This window comes from Harpia harpyja, chromosome 5 (genome assembly GCF_026419915.1).
Source record: "Harpia harpyja isolate bHarHar1 chromosome 5, bHarHar1 primary haplotype, whole genome shotgun sequence".
Classification (NCBI taxonomy): domain Eukaryota; kingdom Metazoa; phylum Chordata; class Aves; order Accipitriformes; family Accipitridae; genus Harpia; species Harpia harpyja.
This window is the reverse complement of record NC_068944.1, coordinates 74,830,612-74,853,723: the sequence shown is the minus strand read 5'-3', so window position 1 is coordinate 74,853,723 and position 23,112 is coordinate 74,830,612. Positions and strand designations below refer to the sequence as shown.

The 23,112-nt window shown below is 37.1% G+C and overlaps 1 protein-coding gene across 2 annotated transcripts in view; it reads left to right on the top strand.

The window, feature by feature from the left end:
• Window positions 1–23,112, top strand: part of TRAPPC9 (trafficking protein particle complex subunit 9) — a 521,077-nt gene that overhangs the window by 72,403 nt on the left and 425,562 nt on the right. For both annotated transcript variants that reach the window (XM_052787671.1, XM_052787670.1), the window contains 3 exons: window positions 1,033–1,165; window positions 8,133–8,296; window positions 17,852–18,004. In XM_052787671.1, coding sequence (XP_052643631.1) covers window positions 1,033–1,165; window positions 8,133–8,296; window positions 17,852–18,004 — 450 coding nt within the window. The remainder of the gene's footprint in view (window positions 1–1,032; window positions 1,166–8,132; window positions 8,297–17,851; window positions 18,005–23,112) is intronic.

Sequence of the window (23,112 nt, the reverse complement as noted above, 5' to 3'; positions counted from 1 at the left end):
ACACATAGGACTGAATCATCTTACCAACACACAATTTTAGGTATGTGTTCCTGGAATACAGAGTTACAGGCAAAGAACCATTTTAATAAACCTAAACACCAAAAGAAGATGGCTTTGAACTTCAAGAAACTCTGTTCTCACTGAATTTTTCTTAAGTGCTTTTCTGTCTGCTCCTAAAATGATTCTTCATTTGATTTTTTTTTTTTCACAGAAACTATTTCAGTAAATACAGAATAGCATCAAAGCATTCAGAACATTTGTGCTGTAGTTGTCTGCTTTTAGTTTCACATACTAAAAATGTATTGCAAGTAGAGGAGTTGATTTCTGCACTTGGCAGCTGTTTGTGTGTCAATGTATCAAATTTTTCTTCAGATACAGCTTACATATATCGCCTGGTAAGGAACTGGTGTAGAGGTACTTTCCTACTAAACTGAACTTCCAGCGGATAAGCTGTGGTATTTTATGGCAGGTGTCTGTGTGTGTATGCATATATACTTTTTTTTTCCTAATTAATATCCTTTAGGATTCTTTCTTCCTTACCTTCTGAATACCTTCTGAAGAGTTGAGACTCTTCCCTGTAATCATTTTTTGGAGGAAATAGGGAACTGTTAACGTATGTTGAAGGGTAATAAGTTTTATGGGCACCAGCGGATTAGGTGATGCAGTATAAAGTAGTGGTCTCTATACAATGACTTGTGATGTTGATCTTGTAAAGGATTCTGCAGAACTTAACCACAACGTGTGGTAGAAATCATGGACTCTTTTTAAAATTTTTTATTTATTTTACATGTCACAGATACAAAGGCGTACATGTGTGTTGTTTGTATGTTGTCATGTAGTTATAAATGTTGTTATTTAGGGGGGTTGAAAATGTTTTACCTATTTGGTGTCCTGAGAAGATTCTCCTGTAGAGAAGATGGTGGCTTGGGTAGCATAAATATTGGCAAGATCTGACTAGTAAGCTTAGTAATTTTACACCTTTCAGAAAACAGAAAAATTCACAACATACTGGTGTTTTCTTCTAAAAATCAGGTTACCATACTTCAGTTTTTGGAGTCTTCAGTGATTGCCTTCTGGACAATCTTCCAGGAGTGAAGACCAACGGCTGTACTGTTGAAGTCATTCCAGCTTTGCCAAGGCTGCAGATCAGTACCTCCCTTCCAAGGTGACAAACTGAATTAAATGATGATTTTATTTGGTCATATTTAAGTGTTAGTCACATGCTGAATAAAAACTCCTTCATCTGAGTATATAATCAGTGCTTTAGTAAAGTAAGACATAAACTATATCTGTACTATTTAGAATATAAATCTAAGTTTTTTGGTTACTGCATGAAACCTTGGAATTTCATAGAAAATATTTTGCTATTTAATTAACTGAGGGAGTGTAATGGTTATTCATTATTTATGTCATACTTTTAAAGGACTGAATCCTTTAAAGGCTAATTGTTCATAAAATCTTGAAGTAAAGAGGTAATCCATGAAGTAGTGTAGGTTGGAAAAGGTGACTCTGGAGGTCATCTGGTCCAGAGTCTTGCTCAAAGCAGGGCCAGCTTTGACAAGTGATATGACTTAAATGTTAGATCAGGGTGCTCAGGGCATGATCTAGTTAAGTTTTAATTATCTCCATGGGCGGTGTTTCCATCACCTCTGTGGGAAATCAGTTCTAATGTCTGACTACACTCACAAGAGGAAAAATAATCCCCTCTTCTTTTTTTCAAACTGAACAACCCCAGCTCTTTGAACCTGTCCTCATACGTCATGTCCTCTAGCCTCCTAATCATTTTGATAACCCTCTTCTGGACTTGCTCCAATATATCAGTATTTCCATTGTTCAAGAGGGGCCCAGACTTGATACCATACTACAGAAACAGTATGTTTAAGAGTACAGGAAGAATCAACTAAAATAACTTCCTTATACACTCACCAAAAAGGACACAGTAGTAGTGTGGGTTTTTTGTGGGCGTTTTGGGTTTTTTCGAGCTTTTTTTGTGAAGAGTGTGGCTGACTAATTCCATTCTTTTAGAAAGAGCTGATAAGACAGTGATTCAATTCAATTTTTGGAACTTTTCAAGTTTCAGAGCATTCACCTACTAAGTGGCATGTTGATCACTATATTTCAGAGACTTGCCATCCATCTACCGTTTTGCAAATATTTGTAAAAGTACGGAGTTTCAGTTTTCCTTTTTTTTTTTTTTTTTAACTATTACTTTTAGCTATGGATCAGGAAACAGCCTTTTGTTACTTACTGCCTTGATAGCTCAAGTACCACAGGGATTGTTTTAGTGATTGGAAGATCTCAGCTCCATTTATGATCCTTAGTAGGATGATCATCAGTATTGTATGACACAAAGAGATATATATATGTGTGTATATATGTAATTTTTTTTTTTTTTGGTTGCGTTCTTCAGTATGGCTTACTTAGTAAAGCAAAGGAACCAGTTTGGTTCTGATTTTTCCATATGGAATTCCACTTTTCTAATGTGGAATGGGCTGTGTTGATGGCATTGTGTTACAAAGATATATAAGTAATATTCTGACGAGGACAGCAAAGTAAAAAACCACTGCAATTGAGTTATGTGTTGGTAAATTCCCTATAAATATTCTGCTAGATATGGAGTCTGTATGGTTTAGCTGTAATCAACATTAATAGTAGCTAGCCAAAGCTATGAAAAAATTAAAGAACATGATGGGCTTGAAAGACTTCGAAAGAATTGCAAATATTCTTAAATGAGCATAATATCTGCACTTTTTGGATATATGTTCAGCTGATAATGTGGAACATTAACAAGATTTTCTTTGTATATTGGTGTGTTTTTACTTTTTCATTGGTGTTAAATTTACTCTTAGTTTCTTCAGATGCTTTAGTTTCAGTACTCAGTCTTAGTTCCTGTAACACCCTGGGAATTCAGATGCACTTCTGGCTACTTTGCAGTATGCCAGAGAGGTCCCTGCTTCCCATCACTTACTCCTTCTCCCAGCCTCTATGATGCCAGCAAATTGCCTCATGTGACTCCTGTCAACAATGGTTTATCCTTTGGGTTCTCTGGAGGATGATGTACTTTCAAAAGACATGGTGAAGAACTGAAGTGAAGAACTTAAATAAAGAACACTCTTAATTCACAGACAGCAGGATAAGATCGGAATCCAATTTATCTCCTTGCATCTTGCTGACTTGCTTTACATTTACATTTCCGCTGACAACCATCAACACGTTAGCTTTTATAGCTCCTTCTACTGGAGTCGAGATGACGTTTCTTAATTTTTCACCAAATTTATTTTTGAGAAAATCTTATACCGTATTTATTGCCTTCTTTGTAGGTGAAACTGTAGGACAAGGTTTGTTTGAAAAGTCATAGCACTTTATCATTTCTTTAAAAGTTGATTGCTGTAATAGTAATTTGGGGGTGATAGTCATATTGCCAAGAATAATTCTAGGCCTTTCTGGCATACCATAGTGTCTTTTTAGAACTGTAAAAAATTTTTTATTGATCTATGTTATGGAAGGTCAATTTAATAAGCTCAATTTAGCAGAAGCTGTAATAGAATCATAGAATCATTTAGATTGGAAAAGACCCTTAAGATCATCGAGTCCAACCATTGACATAACACTGCCAAGTCCACCACTAAACCATGTCCTAAGCACCATGTCTACACACCTTTTAAATACCTCCAGAGATGGTCACTCAACCACTTCCCTGGGAAGCCTGTTCCAGTGCTTGACAACTCTTTCAGTAAAGAAATTTTTCCTAATATCAATCTAAACCTTCCCTGGTGCAACTTGAGGCCATTTCTTCTCATCCTATCACTTGTTACCTGGAAAAAGTGACTGACCCCCACCTCGCTAGAGCCCCTTTCAGGTAGTTGCAGAGAGTGATAAGGTCTCCCCTCAGCCTCCTTTTCTCCAGACTAAACAACCCCAGTTCCCTCAGCCGCTCCTCATAAGACTTGCTCTCTAGACCCTTCACCAGCTTTGTTGCCCTTCTTTGGACATGCTCCAGCACCCTCAATGTCTTTCTTGTAGTGAGGGGCCCAAAACTGAACACAGTATTCGAGGTGCAGCCTCACCAGTGCCAAATACAGGGCAATCACTTCCCTAGTCCTGCTGGCCACGCTATTTCTGATACAGGCCAGGATGCCGTTGGCCTTCTCAGCCACCTGGGCACACTGCTGGCTCACATTCAGCCGGCTGTCAACCAACACCCCCAGGTCCTTTTTTCCACCGGGCAGCTTTCCAGCCACTCTTCCCCAAGCCTGTAGCGTTGCATGGGGTTGTTGTGACCCAAGTGCAGGACCCAGCACTTGGCCTTGTTGAATCTCATACAGTTGGCCTCAGCCCATCAATCCAGCCTGTCCAGATCCCTCTGTAGAGCCTTCCTACCCTCAAGCAGATCAACACTCCTGCCCAACTTGGTGTCATCTGCAAACTTACGGAGGGTGCACTCATGAAGCTTGCTGTGGGTTGAGAATGACTTTGTTAGTATATATTTTCATCATTATATGTATTTATGTATATATTTGTGCATAAATGTATATGTATCATGTATATAAAAATATTACACTACTGAGTAAAACAATCCTAGTAGAAAAGCCTATAAAGTAAGAAAATTGAGGGAAGAAAATGACAAATTTGTAAATAAAACTGGGGAAGACTTCATATGGAAAAATATCAGTCATTTCCACAAGAACCAGAAATTTTTGAAGCTGCATGCCAGTGCACCAGGCATTATAGGTGGCTTTCTTGATGAGTACTTTCTAATATGCTAAAATAATTGTGCAATACTGTAATGCTCAAAATCATGTTTATGGGTAAAGAGGGAACACACTTTATGTATAAAGCCAAGAATTTACTGTCTGTATCTTAATGATTCCTGTATTAGACTGTTATTAGTCCAGATGCAATTATTACAGAAGAAAGAAAAAGAGAGAGAAAAATACTCTATACAGAAGAAGAATCACTATTAATAATACACTTAAAATTGCTATACACACACTGCCTATTTTCTACCTGTTTTCCTGGTGGTGTGCTTGCCCTCCCACTGCTCCTCTGGGTCCTAAGGTTGGCCTTTTCAGTCTGGTGGTACAGCGAGTTGTCAGCATATAGAGACCTTCACTGAGAGGAATATGATGTTGATGGTGGTTTTTTTTTTTTTTTTCCACGTTAGAAAACACTTGAAGCCATTTTTGTCTGCTAACACATTTTTATGCCTTGTTCTTTCTTCACTCAAGCTCCACGTTGCATCCAAATTTAATATATGTGGTGCCTTTTGTATATTAGATTCTTTTTTTCTTTGTTACCCCTGAAAGTTCTTTTTGCCCAGCTTCATGTCTGCATTTCTTTGACTGTTAGTGAATTGTTTGTAGCTGTGAGGCCTCCAGTGCTAAGCATATGCCTCATCTGTTACCATCCCACGCTAGTACTACTCTTTGCTGCATCCTGTGTCTCCGCTTTGCAATGCCTCTGCTATCATACCAGACCTGTGTTTCTGTACACAGTGTCACTGTGTTAGTCATAAATATCTCATTCTACCTAGAACAACCACTTTCCATTACTATCTATGTAAATGCTGCTGCAGTAAGTCAAACCAGATTTGCAGGCAGGTCAGAACAAGTTCAGAGCAGGCACAGAATCATATAGTTTGGGTTGGAAGGGACCTTTAAAGGTCATCTATTCCAACCCCCGTGCCATGGGCAGGAATATCTTTTACTAGATCAGATTGCTAAAAGCCACATCCAACCTGACCTCCAATGATGGGGCATCCACAGCTGCTCTTGGCAACTGGTTCCAGTGTCTCACAACCCTCATCGTAAAAAATTTATTCCTATGTCCAACCTAAACCTATGCTCTTTCAGTTTAAAACTGTTGCCCCTTGTCCTGTCACTACAGTCTCTCCTTCTTTCTTATAAGCCCCCTTTAGATACTGAAAGGCCACGATAAGGTCTCCCTGGAGCCTTCTCTTTTCTAGGCTGAAGAACCCCAGCTCTCTCAGCCTCTCTCCATAGCAGAGGTGTTCAGCCCTCTGAGCACTTTCATGGCCTCCTCTGTATCTGCTCTAACAGATCCATGTTTTTCTTGTGCTGGGGACCCCCAGAACTGGATGTAGTACTCCAGGTGGGGTCTCACGAGAGCAGAGTAGAGGGAGAGAATCACCTCCCTTGACCTGCTGGCCACGATTTTTTTGATGCAGACCAAGATATAATTGGGTTTCATGGTTGAACGCACACATTGCCAGCTCCTACCTAATTTTCCTTCTACCAATATCCCCATGGCAAGCCTCAGTCCTGAGGTCTTGCAAGTTCAGAACAAAGCTGTTGGCTATACAGTACTTAAGAATTGAGATGGTTTTTAATTTAAGAAGCTGCATTACAGGGAAGGATGTGTAAGCTGATTAGCTTGGGCTTGGGTTTCAGATGTACATTGATACAGTCATTGAAAGTACCATTTGTTTGAGTTGTTAGTATGCAATTCCTTGATACTTTTATCTAAGTATGGGGGGAGACCAGAAATTCCTTCTTTCCTGTCACTCCAAATGCCCAAACTTCAGAGTGCTGCAATGATAATGATACATGACAGTAAATTTTAAATTATTAAAAAATACGTGTTTTAAGTACTTGTTGTAATAGGTGCATTCTGAAAGACTAAAATCTGCTCTTGTTTGTGGAGGCTGCTTATCTTGTGCTAAGGAAGGATAGGATAGAAAGGAAGGATAGCAGAAATACCTGCCAAAAGAAGTTACTGAACCTGGGTTTACCAACGGATTTATCGGTCATTAGTCTCAGTAGCTTTTGCCCTTGTATCCTTGATCCCTTCTGACCACTTTGCATTAGCATGAAAAATACAGTCAGAAGTTGAACCTCTGCCCATCTGTCTTGTTCTGCAATTCTCATTTCTCATTCATGTTCTAAAGGGTTCATTTATATTCACTATTTCACCTTTCACACAGTGAATTTCCTACAGGATCCACTCCTATGAGTTTTATGCCCTCTGCTGTCCACTAGAACTGCATTCTCCCAAGACACACACACACACACATATATATATATATATATATATATAAAAAAAATACTGCTCAATTCTGCTTTATCAATGATGTGTTGTCGTAGCACTGTGCATATCTGCTATTTCAGTAATTGACTGGTTTGACACATTTGTTACTTCAAAATGAAATGCTTGATACTAATTTAAATAAATTCTCATGTTTCTGATGCTTTAGATATCCCATGCATTTTCTGTAGCATGTATAACGTAGAATAATTTTTGTTTCATCTCTAAGTTATTTTTACAATATATTGCTCTACTAAGTATATCTTACCTCATATTTCAGATACTGTTTATGATCCCTTAAGAAAACAGTTTCTGGGTGAACAGCTGCATAAAACAGTTAGTGCTGCTTATCTGTCATTAAAGGTGTTTCTCTCTTCATTCCACATATATCATATGTTGGTGGAGTTTAGGAATGCCTAGCAATGTAAGATGATGTATCCTTTCTTGTGAGTACAAAGGTTTCATCTCTTCTGAGGTTTCTTCCACCAGTTGACTTTATTTTCACTTTTGTAATTTTTACAGGCTGAGCAGGGCGCAGTATGGACTTCAGGATCTTGCAGAGGACTCTCACCCTGGTTTCTCCTATGTAGTACTCAACTTCTTATTCGCCTCAATTTTATTTTTCTTTTTACATTCAGCTCTTGATACTCATTGTTACTCAGCCCTAGTGTTCAAACGTGATAGATCAGATATCACTTTTTTCAAGTTCGCTCATTCTAATGACCTGCTCTTGCTTTTTTTCCTCTTTTCCCTTTCTTACATTTTTTTCAGAAATTTTTAATAAGCTTTCACAGTTAAGAATACATATTTTATATTGTTTGAAATCGGACTTGTCTTATGCATAAAATATTAACGTTTGTCCTCAATGGTTATAAAAAATGATGCTGGCTAAAATGAGAATTGAAAATGATATCAATTATCCTCAAGACTGCAGAGCAGTAGTTTCTGAGTCTTAAGAATAGAACAGTTAATAGAAGAATAAAGAATAGTTAACAGAATACATTGGACAGGCTTGTCCAATGTAACTTGGACAGGCTTTTAACATTTTCATCATAATATTTTGTTTGTCTGTGTGTCACATTTTGTAGGTCTGCTCATACACTTCAGCCTTCTTCAGGGGATGAAATCTCCACTAATGTGTCTGTCCAGCTTTACAATGGAGAGACCCAACAACTTATCATCAAGTTAGAAAACATTGGAACAGAACCGCTGGAGAAACTAGAGGTCACAGCGAAAACAGTCAACACTAAGGGTGTGTATGCTGATTTATATTTAGAAATAATAATGATCACTTTTTCTCTGATAAAAGGGGACTAGTTGTGTTATCCTAAACTGACCTAAAAGAAGTATAAGTATCATAATACCTGTTACGGAACTGGAATCATTGTTTGGTTTTATTGTAGGAATAGAGATATGAAAGAGAATGTGAGAAAATGTAGGAAAAAAAATGAAGAAATTGTAGAACCATCTGTGTGTGAAAGGGTCACCTGCTTTTTGGAAATCTAGATTTCATTTTAATGTTACTTGGAAAAAAAAATCCTGAGGCAATTACTAGTAAAAAGCAAGAATCTTGGGTCTAAATTATTTTCTCCTTATGTCTAAATACACTGATTAGTTAATTAAATAAATTGCCATTAGCTGTAATGCAGTCCTACTTGAGGGAGTGGAAATAAATAAGCCTACTTCTATCTCACTTAGTGAGCAATAAGAAATAAAAAGGATAAAAGACTTTAAAAAACAAGGCAATAAATAAAATAAGCTATTATGAGTTAAAGAAGAATTGAAGGCATGGAAGAAATACAGTACACCTCCTGCTTCCACTTATTTCTCTTAAAATAGTCTGTACGTATTAGTATTAAGAATTAGTCTGACAGGTGAATCTTGCCTTTGTTTTGTGATGTGTTTATTGTTTTTGGTTTGTCCTCTGAGGCATCATTATGAAAAAGATATTAACAGAAGAACTGCAGGTGACAAGCAAGATAATCTTTACTTACAATAGAAATACTTTATTTTATTGCAGGTTTTATTCTGTCAGTGCCAGAGTATTAAAATGCAGTGTGATACCTGGTGATTTTTGTTCATTTCTGTATTCGAGCTCTTGATTTTTTTAACAGAGTATCCTCTTCTCTGCAACCTGAGAGAATAGAAGTTGCCAGTCTTCTAAGAATAGATTTTTTTTGTCTGAGACTTGTTACCAAGAATAATTTTAGAAGCTGAAAATTATGATGACTTACTGTTCTTATTTCAGTAATCCCAACGTGCTCCTACTGTGCTAGGTGCTGCATGTATGTAATGGAAAGACCAAATACAGCATGCATATTCAATGGTGAAGTCTATGTAATGAAATGTATTAAATGGTGGAATATATGGGCCTCTGAATCAGATGTTAATCAGACTCTTAGTACCTAACATTATGCAGTTAATTGGTTCAGAATTTTGAAAAAAGAGACTCTTGTCAACTTTAAAACCATCATCTCTCAGTTACAACTTTTGTTAAAAACAATGGGGGAAAAAGGAAAAAAGTTGTTATACTCAGCTATAAGGTCAGTAAAACTTTAATTTTACTTCATCCTTCATTTTCTTTCTCTATAGAAAATGTTTACAATGAAGCCTCTTTGTGTATTTGACAGTCTCTTAGATGTTATTAAGCATGATAATAACGGTCTTTATCAGAAAAAGGATAATTTCTGATGAGTAAGTTATAAGTATGCATACTCAAAAAAATGCAACACTTAAATCGCCATTTTGGAAAAATAGAAATGAGAGCAAGTTTTGAGAGGCACCAAATGATATTTGTTCTGAGAGTGTGAGAACCATGCCATCAGAATCATAGAATCGTAGAATTCTACGTGGGCAGGGACCTCTGGAAATCATCTTAAACAACCTTCTTTTGAAAGCAAAACTTTAGATTAGGTTATCCAGGGTCCTGTCAGTTTCTTGCATGGTCTCACAGAAGTGAAATGCACCCCTGTATGTGGAACTGTATGCTTGAGATGAACCACGTTATTGGAGGAAAATACATAAGTAAATAACTATGACTTTTGACGCGACTGTGTGCTGTGGGTACAGTGTAAAGCGCTGAAAAATGCTATCCATGGCAAAAGAACTCATGGTCCACATCAAGCATGTAATAATTATGTTATTTCAGATGTGATTACATGTAGGTCTTGCAAAGGATGGACCTTTGCCTTTTTTAATGGACTCTCTTCCACTTTAGTTATTATCGTAAATTGATACAAATGCATAAGGATTGAGTCACGGTACAGTGCAACACATGACATGGGACTCTGGTGATCAACAGGGAACTAAAGATTTGCAATGTCAGCAGCTCAGTTTGGTCAGTGAATACTACTTGCGTGGAAATAATGTGGATATGACATTAAATCATCTCTAATAGCAACACAGACTCTTAACTTGATATTATATATCAAGTTTAGAGCATATGCAGAAGCTCGTGAACTATTTGTAGCGCATTAGGAAGTTGTCTCTTGGATATTCTTTACTACACCTCAGCTGGAATGTGCGTGTGATTTAAACTGCTCAAGGTCGCCTTGAAAGCTGTTAGGCATCTTCATCTGCCATGACCACAGCTTGCCTGTCAGCTTGGGAGCCCATGAGAAGTTGTCCATTTCAGCCAAATACAAAGAGCTTTCAATCATCGTTCATTTCACCTGATTTGCTTTGGTTCTTTTAGTCTTGGCAGTTGCTCGTAAATCTTTTGCAGCTGCTGCATGCCTGCCTGTCTGACTTCCAATTCCTTACCTTCTGTTTCTGGGGCCACAACTTTTAGCACAAAGATGAATGCTGTGAATAGCAAACATTCTCTTTTTTTTGTTGTTGAAATTACTGGATGGGATTAGCTGTTGCAGTGCAGTGACCTGACTTCCCTCCTTCGTCATGTTAGCTATAGCCAGTTGCTTTTCTTGAGGAAGCCCACTTCTCTGGCATTGTTTTCAATGGTGTCTTGTTAATGAGAACCTCTGAAGATCAGTCTTGCAAACTTGCCTTCCCTTACTTCCTCTCTTCTATTTCTTTCAGGTGCAGCTCTTTAGATTTTCCACTCTGGCCCTCAGATAAATGAGCAGAAATTGCAGCTCACCCTGTGCAGTTCATAAAGGACATCACAGGGTCTTCGAGTCCTTTAGCAGGCATGCATTATGGAACAGATCCTGCGGCAAATCAGCAAAAGGGACTTGTCATGCTGCCACAATAAACATGTCTGTCATGTCTTTTAATGTCTGATTGTACCACTCTGTGTACCAGGCTGTGGTGTCTGTAGGTTGGACATCATATGTATACTGTCAAGGTTAACTCTGTGTCACCTCATATCGTCCCTCACCAGGTCAGATGGTCTAATACTTATTTTAGAGTGATGATGTGCAAAGGGGGATGCATTTTCATCCTTTCTCTCCAGTCAGCTCTTGTCAGAGACATCTTATGTCTCGGTTAGGGGGTGCACTCTAAAAGCTTTGATAACCCAACTATTTGATCCACTCAGGGGCAAATGTAACACTGATGTTTTCAAACTTGAAGCACTGGGAAGAGTGTGCCAGGTGTTCTTACCAGCCTCACATGTTATTAGGCTCTAGTAGTGAGCACCAGCTGCACACACTGAATGAACTTGGATAATAAAGCAAAACCTTAACTGATCTTTCATAGAAGTGGTTGACCTCTAGAGTTTAAACATAGAGAAATAAATTCACCTGTCTAGCTGTATTCTTCCCATGGTCTTTGGACACATCTGCTTACTGTCTCAGCTGTTTAGCTGTGCCAGACCACAGATGAAAAATCTGCTCTGAGGTCCAGGTAACCATTTTAAGAACTGTGAATATCCTGGAATAGACCTATTTACCTTTTTTTGCCAAACAAAACTGTAAAGTCTTTCAAATTGGACTCAGGTTATGTTCCATAGAGAGTTATGAATACAGGCACGGTTTTCTCCAGTTAGTCCAAATGTCCTTGTGAAGGTAGGACAACAAGGAGTGTTGGTAATCCAGCCCCAGCCTAACTGCCATGGTTTTACTATCCACGTTTCTCAGCTCAAGTCTCTTCCTCTATGCTCACACTGGCTGACCAAGATCATGATTTTGTACGACTCTTACCAACTCTTTTTTCCGCTTATAGTATAAATGTCAAATGGTTCATGATTTTAGAGCATTTTTTTTTCCTCCTTTTAGGGATAGTTGCTAATTGCCTAGAGGAAGCTCTGCTACATACATTTACATTGTAAAGACCATACCAAGTCCTGCAAGTTCACTTCTATCTACTAGGTCTGAATTAAAAATATTCTGGATTGTCTCCTCAATTTGAAAGAGGCTGTTTGTCCCCAGTCTCAAAGGAAAAGTAATAATAATACCGGTACACTGTCTATGAGCTGATGAACTATTAGTGCTTTTAACCCTGTAATTCTAGTGTGCACACCCCACAGTTCCTCCTTTTAAAAAAAGGTGGTGGATAATCTGCAGTGCTAAATACACAACTTTCATTTTTACTAGAGTTTTGTGCACTTGGAGAAATTAAGATCTATGAATGCCAATGCCTATGCATTTAGAACTGATAGTGATTTTGAGGTCCTATGTATTCTGCTAGGAATATATACTTCAGCTGGTGAGGCATCAAGAATCAAACATGCAGATTACCATAGAAATCTGAAGAGCCTTGTTACCTTGAAGCCCATCAGATTTCTGTCTTCAGGTGTCTGATCATACTTGCATTTAGTGTACCTTTGTGCATGTTGAATTCAGAGATGTGGAGTACTTGGGTCGCATCCTTCTGTGCTACTTGGAAACTGCTCTTGCATTTATATTTCCTTTCAACTGCTCAGCTTGAGAAGCAGCAGTTGTTTTGGTTATATTCTACCCAGACTTCACCTTTCAGCTGTAGTCTGTTACCTTTTTACTTTGTTTCTTTTTGTCCTTGTCTTTAAACTCTTTCTACCAGTTTTCCAAGAGTTTTAATTAAATTCTAGTGTTGCTAACATCTCACTGGACCTCCAGGCTGAACTGCATCTTTTTATCCCGTTTTTGGTTTGTTTTTTTTTTTTTCATATCTGTGTGTGTCAGGAATCTACAACTGTGCTCAGAACACTATTCCACGTATATACAGTTTCTCTGATGCTTTAAGTTCAGTTTGCAGTTTCGAGGCTATCTGCAGATCATAATGCTATGGTTAACAGAGGATTCAGTCCCATCCTGTCCTATTCTCCCACAGAAAGACAAAGACATAAGAATTTAAGAAATGTCCTCCTAGGGCTGATGGTCCATCTAGCTCAGTAGTCACAGGACATTAGGGGATGCTGCTTAGGGACAGCATGCAAGTCTCACCACTGTTGTGGTCTTTTTGTTGTGCTTGCCCAGCATCTATAGTTGCTGTACATACATACTCCTTTTTAAGCAGCCCTTTGTGGACTTCCCCATGAATTCGCGTATCCTGTTCTGAAGCTGCTGGTACTGCTTGCCTCTGCAGCCTCCTGTAGCAACAGATTCCAGAATTTCACTACCAGATGGGTAGAGAAGTGCTGTATCTGTTTTAATCTGATAGTTTTATCAAGTGTTCCCAGTTCTTATGCCAGGGAATTTAGTGAGCAACAGTTCTACATTAGCTTTATCTGCCATCTTTGTAATTTTTGTAATCTGCAGTCATCTTCCCCTGCTCAGCCATTCAAACTGAAGGGTCTCAGCTCACATGGCAGCTGCTCCACCTCTTCATCATTTTAGTTACCCTTCTCTGGACTGTCTGTAGCTTTAGTATGTCGTCCTTGCAGTACGGAGATCAAGTCTGCAAACAACATTTAGGATGTAAGCACACCAAGGTTTTATATAGTGGCAAAATGCCCCCCCTTTGACTTGCCTTCAATATGCTTCCTAATGATGACCTGTTTTCTTGTTTTGGTTTGGGGTTTTTTTTTTTTGTTTCTTTGTTTTTTCTTTTTTTTCCTGTTGCTGCTCACTAAGCTGATGATTCCATGGTGATTCCATGAGTCAATGGTGACTCTACGGTTTCTTTGTTGAGTTGTAATTGCCACTTCCAAGTTCAACATACCAGGCATAGCTCGTATTTTTTTTTTTTTCCTCCTAGTTGCATTATTTTACCTTTATGTATATTGAAGTCCATTTTTTTGCCTACTCACTTGATTTCATGAGGTCCTTTTGGGTTTCTTGCCTTTGACATTACTACTTCCCGAAATGATTTTGAAATCTAGTCAAGATAAACTCTCTGGAAATGAATGTGATAAAGTGGTGGATGTAATTTGCAGAACAATTTAATGCTGATAACTTTAAACATTGTTATTGAAAGAAATGTCTTTGTCTACACTGTAGTTCTATAAAGCGTTTTATGAAGAGAAAAAAAGAAATTAAAAACTTGGTAGCCCATAAATCTACATGTTTGCAATCTATGCAATTGCGATATTAATGTTCAAATATAGCAAATACTAAATACACAGTGCTAGTCTAACTTGAATTTGTTCCTATTTAAGTAATTCTTAAATTTATCATTTTATGGTTTTGTTTGTTCACTGGTTATCTTAAGAGCAAACAATTTTGAGAAAAATGGTAGCAGTCCTAATAGGTGTTGTTCTATACAATAGCATGAATTTATGATGGTGGGAAGGTACAAACAGATTATGGTTTCTAATAATTGTTTTAAGAGCCGTGTAAAGTTAAATACCCAAACAAAGAGTTAAATTATTTCAGTAAAGAATGTTATAGATGTGCTTACATTAAAATAAGCCATAGAAAAAAGCAAGATTTACCTGGGAACTTAAGATTGAAAAGAATTGAGGACTTCAGGTTCTTGTGATCTCAAAAGACTTGCTTTTCCATCGAGTTTCTCTGCAAAATGCCAGTGTAGTTTTTTGTTTTTTTTTTTTGCAAACCTTAAAATCTGTTACAAGTTAGGGTAGCCCAAAGATAGATTGTGGGTAAGCTGTTATATGATACTTGTTAGATTTTAATGATTTAGTATCCAGTAAAAGGATAAAACAAGTTACTAATTTAAACTCTTGACTAACAGTCGCTTGTAACTTCAGTTGTTTGCTAAACACAAATTTTGGGCTCTGGAAACAACTGAATGCAAGGCATGCCCCAAATAAGGCTCTTTCACACCGAACTGAAAAGTTTGAAGACCCATGCCATAGTATAAGTCACTGTAATAATGATTACTGAACAAGGTGAAGAAAACATTATTAAACTATAAACAAATGTCAGATAAATATAAACTAGATTTTTCTCTACAGCTTAACTTCTAGGTCAAGCATTTAGACCTTGTCTTGTAATTACAGGTGTCAGAGAGTATCTACAAGGGTTACTCTCACTTGGAAAGTCTTTTCATTCATAATATCTTAAAATAAATCTCATATTTAGTGAAAATACGTTTTGGAAACAATTTGTTCATTAAACTGAAGATAACTCAAGTGCTTGGGATATGTCATACTTTCTTTACGCTGAAGAAAAACATCCCTTTAGCATATTATGTTTTTACTTATCGGGAAAACGGTATAGAGATTGATGTACTTGTTAAGCTACTTCTTTTCTTGAAAATAGAAGAAAATCAGAACAGTGATATGGTTACAGCTAAATCATTAGATGAGGTGGAGGTGACTTTAAGGAAACAATTATTAGGAGGATTTTTTATTTCTACCTCATCTTTATTCTTATAAAGAAGCCCATAATATTGATTTGATGCGAAAAGACACAAGATAACAATTGATGGTCTGTGAGAAAAATATATCTGAGGCAAAGCAGTTATTGTTTAGGTAGAAGTTAATGGAAAAATATTAACTTTTTTTTCCTTCCCTAGATGCAGTTTTTTCTGTGCAAATCAACAAAGTTTGGACTGGAATTCTAACTACTTTTTTTGAAAGATCCTTAATTCTAGATTGTAGTTGTTGAGGCAGTCTTCCCACCCTGTTTTCTCACACATGGGTCTTAGATGATGGTTTTGGAAAGGCTCTGAAATGCCAATACACTAACTTGCTCTTAAATACAGTAGCCTGGTACAAAGTAGAGATGAACTGTGTGACTTTCAGTGGTCCCCGTGTTATGCAAAGCAGTGCTGAGATGGTATTTAAATGATCCTTTAGAAGGATTCTTCAGTGTACTTTGGAGATAGTATGCATTGCTACATTAAATTAATATATTTTTAGGATTCTCCCAGTCAAACCATCATGTTTGTTTTGTGTATTAATAGACTTTTCTGCAGTGTTTAGCACTGTATGGTCTTGCAAATATTAATGAATTTATGAATGTGGGGGGTTGACTCTGGCCAGAACCAAAGCCCCCAGCCAGTTGCTAGCTCACTCCCCCCATCTTCTCCCCCAGCGGGGTGGGGAAGAGAATTGGAAGGGCAAAAGTGCGAAAACTTGTAAGTAGAGGTAAAGGCTGTTTAATAAGCAAAGGAAAGAGGAAGCAAAAAAACAAACCAAAATTACATTTTATGGCATGGGATATCCCTTTGGTCAGTCTGGCTCAGCTGTCCTGGTTGTATTGCCTTCTAGCTTCTTGCCCACTGCTGGCCTACTTGCTGACAGGGCGAACTGGGAAAAGAGAAACCCTTGATGCTCTGCAAGTACTGCACAGCAATAGCCAAAAAGCTGGTGTGTTGCCAACACTGTTTTAGTCACAAGTCCAAACCACAGCACTGTATAGGTGTCTATAAAGAAAATTAACTCCATCCTGTACAATGGATTAGAAGTGTAACACTGGGAGATTGATTCCACCCCCTGGATCATTCATGAAGTGTGTAAAAGAAATCAGACATTAGCAGATATTTCTTGTGTTTATTTAGTAACTGAAATAAGATTAATTCAGGAAGAAGTCACTGTTATTGTACCATTCTAGTATGTAACAACCTTTTCTGTCATTCTAAAAAAAATTATTTACTCTTGCATAAAGTTCATAGAATATCACTTTTTAGATGGCTTCTGCTGAAGGTACTTAAATGTCCATGACTTTTGGTTTTGGCATACTTCAGAGCTTGAAATAACAGATAACTAACTCACTGTTCTTCCTGAAGTGGACTTAACCCTCTGCTCTTATTCATTCCAAGATGGATCTTTCAATGTTACTGGAGTAATAAGGAGACTGAATAACTGGATAAAGTATCTCAATGTATTGATGAACAGTAAATATTGGGTTTTTTTCTCATATTACCTTCTGGCACTTCAGGCTTAGGGCAGAGGAGCTAATAATTACAGATGCCGTATCTCGTATGGACCAATGATAAATAATTTTTTAAATACCTTTTAACATGAACTAATCCTGTCTGGCAGCATCCTTAATATTTGGGTCTTGTGTACTTTACGCTTCTCAGTTTTCAGAAAGGACTTTATTTTATAAAAAAAAGAAAGCCAGTGGTCTTCCTAGCCTTCTCTGTTGTGTTTCAGAATTGCAGCTGATTTATTTTAGTGTAATATTTTGATGAAATGTTTTGTGCATTCATATGCCATTTCCCGAGTTGGAGTCTGTATGATTCCAAACTATATGAACTTTTAGGTCCCCTTCAAGCTGTGTTCTCAAGTATTCAAATGTATATTTAATGCTGTCTGTTGTGCCGTATTTTTCTTCTGGTAGTGTTCTTAACTTAGTATCATATTTTGAGCTTTGTGATCTACATGCTTCCAGGTCAATGTCAGTAACCTCTCTAATGTCTTTCTAGCATTACATTCATTTTTAATGCCTTAATTCTGAATATTTTAGAATATAAACAGAAAATGACAGATCAGTTAATACTCTGTGCAACAGTTATAAATTTAAACTTCCTTAACACAGTGGTTATGCTTATGAATTTTTTCCTTATTTTAATATAGAGAAGCTGTATGGGGACTTCTTGAGTTGGAAGCTAGAAGATACCCTCTCCCAGTTTCCTTTAAAACCTGGAAAGATTGCAACATTTACTGTAAACATTAAAGTGAAGCTGGACTTCTCATGCCAAGAAAATCTTCTGCAAGATCTCAGTGATGGTGAGTTTTTAATTTCTCCTTGTTTAGGAGGGTTGTATGTGCTTCTGAGAAACACCCCGTTGTTATGCCATTCGTTTTAAAATATGGTGTGTGATGTGGCTGTGTATTTTCATATTTGTGTCTTCTAATGTAGAGACAACTGTTCAGTGAGCTGTATGGATTGGAGACTGAATTTTTGTGATGACTGTGGGCATGATAGTCTGACCAAACTTCCCCATCATGAGATCTTGTCTTGCTATCTTTTTAAATCCTTCTTGACACAGAGTTTTTTTGATGTGTCTCTTTGTATCCTTATCTTATGAAGATAAAGAAAAATAGTTTGCAAACATCAGTGGCTTTAAAGAGAAATAACGTTAAGTTGATCATTTAGTTACCCAGATTGTAGGATTCTTAATCGTGACTGACTGCAGTTTTGCCAGAAGTGATATAATGCAATGTTAGGGCATAATCCCCCTAATATTTGTACTGTAGAGAAAGTTTCATGTGCTTAAACTCATAGTTTCTTTTGAATAAAAAAACCCCAATGTTTGCTTGTATTAGAATTATCTGGAATTACAAGTACCAGATACTTGTAATAAGGATTTCCTTTTTATAACAAACACACAGTCTCACTGGAGTAATTGCTATACTCTGTATTTTTTCAATTGCCTGTTGTATTTACACTGATTGAATTAACTTGACAAAACAAGATATTCCCATATTTAAAAAAAAAAAAAAAAAAGGATCATTATTATTTGGACTGTTTCCCAGGATCCAGTTGCAGGTATGCTTTATCAGTATAATTAATCTTTAAAAAAAAAATTTTCAGTATAGAAAAAATGCAACAGGATTATATGTACAGCTTATTCAAGTTGAATAGAACTGAGTTCTGTGAATTATCTTGCAAATGCATTTAGACAGAAATTATAGTAATTGTTAGTAAAGATTAAAAGGCTTCTTTGTTTTTTAAACCTCCCTGGTGCAAAATACATATATTATAAAAGTATTTTAGGATTTAACTGCACAAAACCCATAGTGTTGCTACACTAATGTTTACTTTAGAACTTTTTGAAAAAGCTGATAGTGGAGGAAGACCACACCCTGATATTACCGTGAAAACACAGCTGCCAAGGAATTGAGGCTTTGAGAAATGCCCTTGATAGGAAATGTAATTCCGAACAGCACAAATTTGTGCTACAAATTCACGGAACTGGGGGGGTGGGGGAGCAGATCCAATGCTACCTGTAGAATGATTTTACTGTTTCAGGAGCAGATGATACTGCATTACTTACAGATCCCTGAACTCTTGGTCCTTGTGTACCCTGTAGGTGACCTGTCTTTTCCATGGAAGTTCCATGGCTTATTGCTTGCTTATTTTATAAAAGCTTTTATTAGATCATAATTCAATTATTCAATCTATTGTATTATACAGAAAGACTATAGGCCAGTTGATTCAAAATTTAAATTGAACTTTGGAAACAGCTTTTATTTGTTGACAGGTTAACATTAATAGGGAAGAAATCAGTGGCATGGAAATGAGAAGGAACTTGATCAATGTAATCAATATAAATTGAAAAATAATTATGAAAGTCAGTATTTTAAAAGCTTGAAGCCTGAGCCTGATGGAAAACTACCAGACAAGAGTCTTAACAAGCAGCAGCAATGAACTATGTAAACATTGTCTTGTGAGACAGAGATGTTAAGCACACGGTAATCTTTTAACGGAATTTATCTTCGGGAATGGAATGCAAGGTCACTATGAGATAAAGAGGCAAAGGATGCCTCAAGACTGCACAGGTGTCCCTGAAACCCATCCAAGGATTATGATGCGCATGCGGAGATGGGTGGTTACTTATGTTAATGAGTTCTCAGAAAAGTCATGAATATGCTAATTATTTTATGAATACGTATGCATAACTTGCATATAAATTGTGTAACTGACTTGATGCCGCATGCATATTAGGAGGAGCAATCCCCTGTGTGCCCAGCGCTGCAATAAATAATACCTACTTAATAGTCATCCTGACTATTGAGTCCTGATTTCAGCTTTTCACGGCATTAAGCTAGACATTACTGTCTTTAGTGCTGGTTCCGTTGATTTTGTTTTTGTAACTTCCAAATTTGCCCTGTCTCAAAAAAGCTTCAAAGGGATTCTGAAGCCGTAGTTGCCCAGCAGTTTTTCAGATAAAATAAGATACAAACAAAATACTCTATAGAAGAAGAAGATAACAAACTTAATTCTCGGTATTGATATTGAACAGTTGTGCGATAGTGGATTTTGGCTTCTTTTTTTTTACCTGTATCTAACTTATCTGTGACCACATGTGAACAAAATCTTGGAACGACCTTGTTATATCTGCCTACAGCTTCTTTGAAAGGTTGTGTAACTGAAGCCTGGAAGCAATTCAACCTTTTCTTGTTCAGTGATGATAAAGGAGTAGGATCCATTAGTGTTTCTTTAGAACTTCAGTATCTTTGGGTGCTATGTACTGTGTGTACCTTGAAAATATTATTAGAGATGCTAAGTACCTTGACATTTTTACTTCCTACTGTAATTTTTCTATATTGCTTTTAACTTTACAAATATTGTACTTTCTAAAGAAGCAGGTAAGATCCTGATGTGAAGAACAGTAAAGAGCTAGAAAAATCAATGGCAACTATGGCATGACTTTTAATCATATGGTAGCTATGGTACCTTTTTCTTTTGAAGACCAGATTTACAAGGATGATCAAAATACTTTTGCCTTTTAAAAGTAATGCCCTTAGCGGGGCATCTGTTACTTTGATCTGTTTTCATTTGCTGCTGAAATTGTTTCCTTTTACTCTGTTTGTAATCAGGACATAGTACAGAAAGGATAAATTACTGATGTTTCTGATGATACACTTATCCAATTGGAAAGTAAACTAAGTTATCAATCAAAATTGCTGATCTAATTCTTGTGTTGATGGTATACTGTCTTGTAAAGAAAAATGTTAGATGTTCTTCTAGATTAAAGGAAGCAAAAACACATCAGTGGCTGTACAGGATCAGCTCAATGACCGTCTAGTCCAATATCCTGGCTGTGATAGTGGCTAAGAGCAGATGCCTGAGGCAGAATATAGGGAGAATCATGAACACACATGCTACTTTCCTTTAGGCTTTTGGGCTCCCAACTGTTGTTAGCTTAGGAACTTCCAGAGCCTGATATGTTTTCTCTGGTTTTAGGCATTGTTAGTCATCCTCAGTGGGTTTCTCATTCATAAAATTCTTCACTCTTTCCATCAGGACTGTACAACATGCTGTGGCAAGAAGAATTGCAGGTAAATTACTTTTAGCAGCTTTGCACCTACTGGTGTCCTTCTGATATTACTTGGTTCTTGTATTGCAAGAAACAGGTAACAGTGCATCTTCTAAACATCGTACATACGGTCATGATTTTATACATTTCCTCTTGTTATTGTCACAGTGGTCTCTTTCACAGACAGAATATGCTTAATGGGCTTAGTTGTCCCTCTTATGGAGACAGTTCCGTACATTGATCAGCCTTTTCCCTTTTGACCGCTTGCAGCTCTATATGTTTGAGGTAGGCTGTATGCGCTATTTGAAAGGTGATCTATGTATTTCTGTAGTGATCTAACAATTGTATTTTGGTTTATATTACTTTCCTTCTAATGATGCAGTAATGCAAATTTGTCATTTGCTTTTTTGACTGTTGCTGAAAATTGGGTTTGTAGATTCATGAATCTGTGAACCATAGCTCCAGGATCTTGCTCCTGAACAGTAATGGTATGCTGAGATCCTCTTATTTCACATAGAAGTTTAGGGTTGTTTTTTCCCATTTATTTATGCTGAATTTCATTTGACATTTCATTGCTCAGTCATTAATTTTTGTAAGGTCCTAGTTGTGATGTCAGGAACATGCCATTCTGTCTGTATTGTATAGGATTCCATGCTGGGAATTGGGTTTATGCAAATACAGCCTAATAACATTGCAGAAGAATGCACATCCCATCAAAGCATGTCATTTAAGGTTCTTGTCACAATCTAGATTGCCTTGGTTTATTATCTTTGGAATTAATTACTTTGCAAACACTTTGAACAGCTGGACAGGTGTTCTAGAGACACTTCATTAATTAGGATTAAGATGACCAGGCTTATGTCTTGAAGGCAGTTGACCAAGATTCAGGGGTTCCCTGTAGGAGATCTGTTTGCTGCAAATGCTAGTGAAGTTTTGGGTCTCCTGTACCTCAGCTGGGTGGTTCAGGGTTCCTTCTGCGTATGTTCTTGGTTCTCTGGTCAGGAAAGTCAGTGTGTGTATTTAAGTTGATTCTAAGGTTGTTACACTAGGTAAGACAGGAGGAAGCACATTGTCTGCTTGGTACAGCCAGGCTTAAGGAGCTTAAGCAGTAAGGTCTCTGTCACCTGTTAAGGTGACGTAAAGCAGTCAATGGGATGCACACATTATGAGCATGATGAATTCTCCTTCTCAGTCATTATACTTTTAATTTCTGAAATCCAGTATTTCCCTGATGCTAAATGGGAAAAGAACAATAGCTGCTCTTTCTGGATTGCATTATACATGGTAATTTGTTAGTGGGAAGCAGTCTTTCAAAAAAGGTTCTCTTACATGGGGATAATGTTTTGCAAAGTTAATGAATTAATCTACAATGAGTACTTCATTATGTTCATTCATTCTGTGTATAGAGAACCTAAAGACAGGTGCAAGAATATTTAAATTCATAAACTCATCAAAGGAACTAATTAATTACGTGCGAAGAGAGAAGCAAACCTATGCCTTAAGTTTTTCCTTCCCTTCTCTGGGGGAGAAAAGGTTGCAGAGAAATAATAACATGTTTCTAAAAGCAGTCATCTTGAATATTTTTTAATATTGGTATGAAAGACCATTGCATGTTTCATACTCGCTTGGTTGCTTTTCTGCTTAAATGGCTAGATTTTATCTACCTAAAAATGTTCTTACACTTACATAGCATATAGACAAAATATTTCTTTGTTAGAAAGATACCTGGTTTTGAATTTAAATGTAGTCTTGACAGGTCTTCTGAAAAACTAAGTAGCCTAGAGGACTCTATTAGGATAATTGTATTACTGATGATGATGATGGAAGTCCTCTGAGATATTTCAGTATGAT